This window comes from Ceratina calcarata, unplaced genomic scaffold, assembly GCF_001652005.2.
Source record: "Ceratina calcarata isolate Rehan_Ccalc_2016 unplaced genomic scaffold, ASM165200v1 scaffold405.2, whole genome shotgun sequence".
NCBI classification, from domain to species: Eukaryota; Metazoa; Arthropoda; class Insecta; order Hymenoptera; family Apidae; genus Ceratina; species Ceratina calcarata.
The window spans coordinates 631,111-636,765 of record NW_017163970.1 but is presented as its reverse complement, the minus strand read 5'-3'; the positions used below and the strand labels follow the sequence as shown (position 1 = coordinate 636,765).

The 5,655-nt window shown below is 43.2% G+C and overlaps 1 protein-coding gene across 2 annotated transcripts in view; it reads right to left on the bottom strand.

Annotated features, from left to right (window-relative positions):
- Positions 1–774: 774 nt before the first annotated feature.
- twz (BTB/POZ domain-containing protein twz) overlaps positions 775–5,655 on the bottom strand; it is a 27,972-nt gene continuing 23,091 nt past the window's right edge. For both annotated transcript variants that reach the window (XM_026814885.1, XM_018027210.2), the window contains exons 4-5: positions 2,361–2,566; positions 775–1,736 (exon numbers count right to left, since the gene is read on the bottom strand). In XM_026814885.1, the coding sequence (XP_026670686.1) occupies positions 1,228–1,736; positions 2,361–2,566 (715 nt within the window). In that variant the 3' untranslated portion in view covers positions 775–1,227. The remainder of the gene's footprint in view (positions 1,737–2,360; positions 2,567–5,655) is intronic.

Sequence of the window (5,655 nt, the reverse complement as noted above, 5' to 3'; positions counted from 1 at the left end):
TGAAAACTGCATTGTTCGGCTAATGATTTTATTTCCATTTCGTTGCACTGCCATTAGTTTTTCACTCTCTGGAGATAGAATACCCACGTATTCGTGATTTTTCATTCTCGACGCACCCTCTAACTAGTTATTAATTTATCAGAATGACGAAAAGGATATTTTCTATCTACTGTGAAGTAAATCCCAAACGAATGACTTGTTTTAAATAGTAAAATAGTATTTCGTTTCTTTTCTACAGTGCTCTGTATCGAGAACAATCCATATTTAAAAAAAAAACTATTTTATTTTATCTTCAATCTGTTCTAATTTAATAATTAGGAACACAGGTGAGATGAGATCAAGTCATTAAATGTTTCTTCTTTAGGTGATTCAAGTACATAGAATATTCGTGTTTATCTGTATAGATATTAGATACATTTATTCGCGGTATTTACAGTAATTAGTATGGCATTTAAATACATTACACATAGGTACAGTTTATTAAATAAGAGCAAAGTAAAGGAGTTACGACGTATACTTATACGTAAGTGGGTCACGACCGTGTATGATGATACCGTTCGACGAAACATAACAGCTATGGTTTTAAAGTTGAGTTTTGTTAAGGACACTGAAACGATTCTAATGGCGATGCTCGTAATTACAAGTCAGGTTCAGTTCTAACAATATGTTCAGTCGAACTCTTTCGTAACATAAACTTCTTTAACTCAAGGCACTCGATTCGTGAAGCTCTGATTTGTGGAATAAAACTCAGCGTAAATTAAATACTAATTTATTTTTTAATCAATCTCCACGAATAAATCATTTAACACCTACGATTAAAACATTCTTTAACTAACGTCCCTCGTGAATATAATATATACTTTACAGCTGTGTGTGTGGTCTCAAGGAGAAAAACGAAACTCGATATATCACAGAGTACAGAACGATTACGAAAGTCCTTCCTATCAAAACGATTCAAAAGCGAAACCTTCAGTAGTCTCATCGCAAATAATCGCCCTTTCTACTTTTGAATGCAGTTTAAAAATCTCTCCCGTAAGCCCGGGGCCCGACGGCCCCTCCGAACGAAGAATCAATGCACGCGACACCCCTACACCGCTCTGTTCGTCAGAACAGTCATCATCATTCGTGATGCAGTCTTGAAGATTTCTCCTGGACCTTTTACTCGGTCGGGCCATGGAGGCAACGAACCGTCCTCAAGCAGGTCTTACGCTGGTGCGCCGTAATCCGTCAAGTGTTGACGGCCTGTCGAACGAACAGGTACTCCGAGAATTGCTGACCTTCGACACCGCCTCCGTTGCTGGCCACCACGCGAAATCCCGCGTTTAAGAGCCTAGTGATCGCCTGTACCGAGTTCAGCTTGCAGTAGCCGTTCAACGGGAATCTAATCACATGGCGGGCGTCCTGCTGGTGCCAGGCGACTCCTGAACGAGCGTCGATCACCGCCTGCGTCGTCTCCGGGAACACCTCGTCAAGCAATGCCCGGCCACCCGAGAGCATCACCCTCTCGCCTAGATCCGGGCTCACGTGAAGGGCCACGCATTCGTAGCTGCAGTTACCCTCGTTCGTCCGCATCTTGTCCGAGTCTCGGTTGCAGGGCACCGTCGTACAACCTGTGCCGCGGGTTTCTAACTGATTCGTCGGAGGTAGGCTCGGCGACGAGGAGGACATCGTGGTCATTGTCCTTGCACCGTTCTTTATGCGCTCCTTTTTCATCTGCTCCAACTGCTTGCACATAGCTGCGACACAAAACCCGAAGATGATTACTACGTGAATAAATGTATAAAAGAAAATAAAAAAGAAAGACACAGCAGGAAAAGGTAAATATGTGTGTACAGATATTTTATGTTAAGTATGAAAATAATTATACAAGAATGAATTTTAAGAAGACTGTAAAAGAACGGAAAGGAAGAACGTTCTGTTCATGTCGAAAAACCGATTTCTTGAATATTAATTGATATATTATCGAGCTTCTGTTTGCCTTTCTCTCATGCAACGAAAACGGAGACGTGATCACGATCGACCGATACAGCGAGTTTCGTGAGACTCATCGGCTTTCGCCGTCCATCAAGATATCGACGGATTTTAATGCAACATTATGCGAACTTTGCTCGCTGCCTGTCTTAGCGGTTAATGACAGGAAAAATGATTCGACGGGAGATCCTACTGTACAGATAACATGATTTATGTGAACGATCATTTCTCGTCTTCCGTCTATCTCAAAAGGCAGACGAGCAAACAGTAACGGACTTGTAAGATTGAACAGAGCTAAGTAGTTTCTCCTGTTAAAGATTCATACTTATCGGTTATGATAAACGATAGGAGTGAAATGAAATAGTTAACGCATAAGAGGATGCTCTTACGTGCGATGTCAAAGTATCGGGCCTCTTCTAACAACAGATCCAGGTCGGCGAAATTCTCCGGTATCAACAGCCGAGAGTTCCTCATAAAATTCAGGATGTGTCTGAACATACCGCCGTCTCTGTCGATGAAGTAATGCTGTTTCAGAGAATCGAGTACGATGGGGATGCTGCCGTTGAACAATTTCGCTAGTCTCGACTCCGGATACCTGAAATCCAGAACGATACTTTCTTCATATGACAGGATACATTCAACGTTCCGTCTAAAGCGCGTTTCCCACTGGCCGCCGACGCCGGCACGGACAGGCAGGGCCGAAACGTTAAGTTGCGAGGTATAGGAAAGAGCGTGTAAAAGCTGAAACTTAACGTTGCGGCCCTGCCTGTCCGTGTCGCCGAAACGGCGCCGCCGGCCAGTGGGAAACGCGCTTAATTTCCTACGTATAAAAATACATATATAAAACGCAGCCTAATTTATCTTTTTCAATATCTGTAGACAAATGAAATTGAATCTGTGAATTTGTTTCCCACGGTTCACAATTTCTCTTGTGTACACACGCCCGCGGTGCATTTCCCATCGTTTTTAAATCTCGTTGATCGATTCCATTGATAAAACGTTAAACGGTCGGTCGCATTACGCGTTCAGCGACATACATATAAATTACGGTTTCGCGTTGACGAGGCCTCGTTGAGACGAGGCAGGTGCCGAAATTTCGGTCACCTGCCGAAATCGCTCGGAGTTAAACGTGTAGCGCCGCGTCCGAGGGAGCCGCAGATGTGCAACCGAAATTCTTTTCGCCTCCCTCGGTTCATTTTAACTGGCGATCCGACGCGCCCCGGATCGATTAACGTCACGTCGTAAACGTGCATTTCGTCATGCCACGACGCGCCGCTAACTAAAGGCTATATGCCGACTCACTGTCATTTTGTATCAATGAAAACTTAATGGAAATTGTTTCAAGGGAAATGTTTAAAGTGGCGGTTTCGGTAAGGACATGCGTCGTAAGCTCGGCGGCAACTGTGTGACGAAAATGTTGTATCAAAATACTTGAACTACGGCTTTTGATCAGATTCTATATTCAATTCTATTTGCAGAATAAACTCATTAATGATAAGTCAAAAAACAAAGAGCAACTATTAAAATATTCTTGTTTATTGCGGGCACGATCGCTCAATCTCAAGGCTCGATTATCGTGATCGGGTATCACGCTTTTTAACGCCGGGGGGGGAGTAGACGCGGCTATTATTTTCGTGAAAGCTGCCTTCTGGACCATCCGGGAAAAAGGGCGGACGCGGGAGGGATCGAGAGAAACTCGAATGGAAGGCGAGAGAAAATAAAAAGGAAGAGGGATTAAGAAGGCTGGGGATCCGTAGGCGCGATGTAGACTGGACGTTGTCGAATCGTGCCACCTTTTCCGGCACTTTAGAAAGCGTCTGTCACAATATCAAACGCGTTTCGGATCAAATCTGATAGTGTTTCAAATAAATAACATTTCTTGAAAAAACTTGAAATCATGACACTGTTCTTATACAGTGTAAAAATTTGTCTTCCGCAGAAAATACTTTCTTGATTAAGATTAGAACTACCGATTTTTTTTTATACATAAAGTTCTCCATTCAAAATTCTCCAGTCTCTTTGACTGGTTTCGTAGTTGCAATGTTAAAAACAGAATAGTATAGATCAAAGTCAATAAATATTTGCCTTCATCCCTGACACAAATGGAAATGTGCAACAGACGAGTTTTTTTTAGTGTAATTGGAGTTAACAGCGAGTAGAGATGAATGCATTACGGAAATCTGAGGCAAGACATGATTACTCCGTGTTGCGAGTACTATGCACACTGGATAATAAAGTTCATGTTGCAAATGATTAATAAATATGCGCGTATTAAGTAATTCCCTAACCGCTTATAACTACAATTCATATGTTTGTACACAGCGAGTGTAATAAAGTTTAATCTCGACTTCGAGTGTGGTCCCGCTCTATAAGATCAAGTATTACTAAATACAAATTGCGCTAATATCTCAACGCTTTGCGTCTGACACTACATTAAAGCAACGTATCCCTCATTTTAGATAGTTGCAGTTGGCCTGCTGCTGAAGAATGGTTCTTGTTGAATTTATCATACTTAATGACGACATTACCGAGCTATTGGATTAATCTCGTTTCATAGAAAATAGAATTAATAACAAATGATCCTAACCCCTTGTAACCCCCGCGAAATCGCTAGAGCACCGACTTCAATACATTTTTTGATAGCGGTCAGCACATTCGCGGCCGAAGGTCGTCGCAATTTAGCATATAATAGACGTGTGCTCTGGAAAAAGGACAAGACAGAAAGAGAGCGTTAAAAGACGAAGGCCGCTAGGGAGAGCACGAACCGAGTGAGACAGCGAAAAAAGAGAACAAGATGAGAGAGAGAGCCACGGTTCTTCGTGTACCTCGATGGTGCGTTATGGCACAACGAGGGGGAAATACCGACGTAGGTATCCGGTGCCCCCTCGGGCCGGTTCCCATACCTTCCACGGCGATAACATATAATAACGACGGCCCGGTGGAACCCCGTGGGCGATCTGACTTCAACGGGGAAGAGAGAAAGGGGAGATGTACCGCGGGGTAGGTACGTGTGGTATATATACACGGGCTGAGCGATCTCTGTCCCTTTTTATTTCCCTCGGCACGGTGTTTCGCTCTTTTCGACGGTACCGCGAAAGTCGAGAGCCAGCCCCGAGAAAATGAAAATTCTGCGCGGGGCGGAAATTTCTCCCGCGAGAAAACATTATCGAATATTAGTAGCTAGCCATAGAACGCTGTTTACTTTAGAAATAAATGATACACCTTCGGTATAGCGACCAAAACGATGATAAGTAGACCACGAATTTAATGCATTTATGGGAAATTTAAGTACGCGTATAAAAGTTTTTGAAACGTCAGCAGTGGCTTGCATAAATGGTGCTTGATCGATCATTACTTAATCTCGTGAAAATGTATATAAACTTCGTTCGGTACAAGGATTAATTTTTCTCTCATTAATTCATTCTCATTATTAAATTACGGTCGGTGACTGAGCGAAAAACAGACTAGACTGAAAGTCGAACAACAGAAATAAGAGAGGAAGAAACAAAGGTGATGGTGGCGGATAGCGGAGGTGAGCGCGGTGTTGAGAGGTGAAAAAAGGTGAAAAAGAGAGGAACAAAGAAGGGGAGGAGGAGGAGGAGGAGGAGGAGGATGTATGTGCTCGCAGGCTGCGAACGCGTTGTTCGTGGAGATCGCAGAAGGGGAGGGTGGAAACGGTACCGG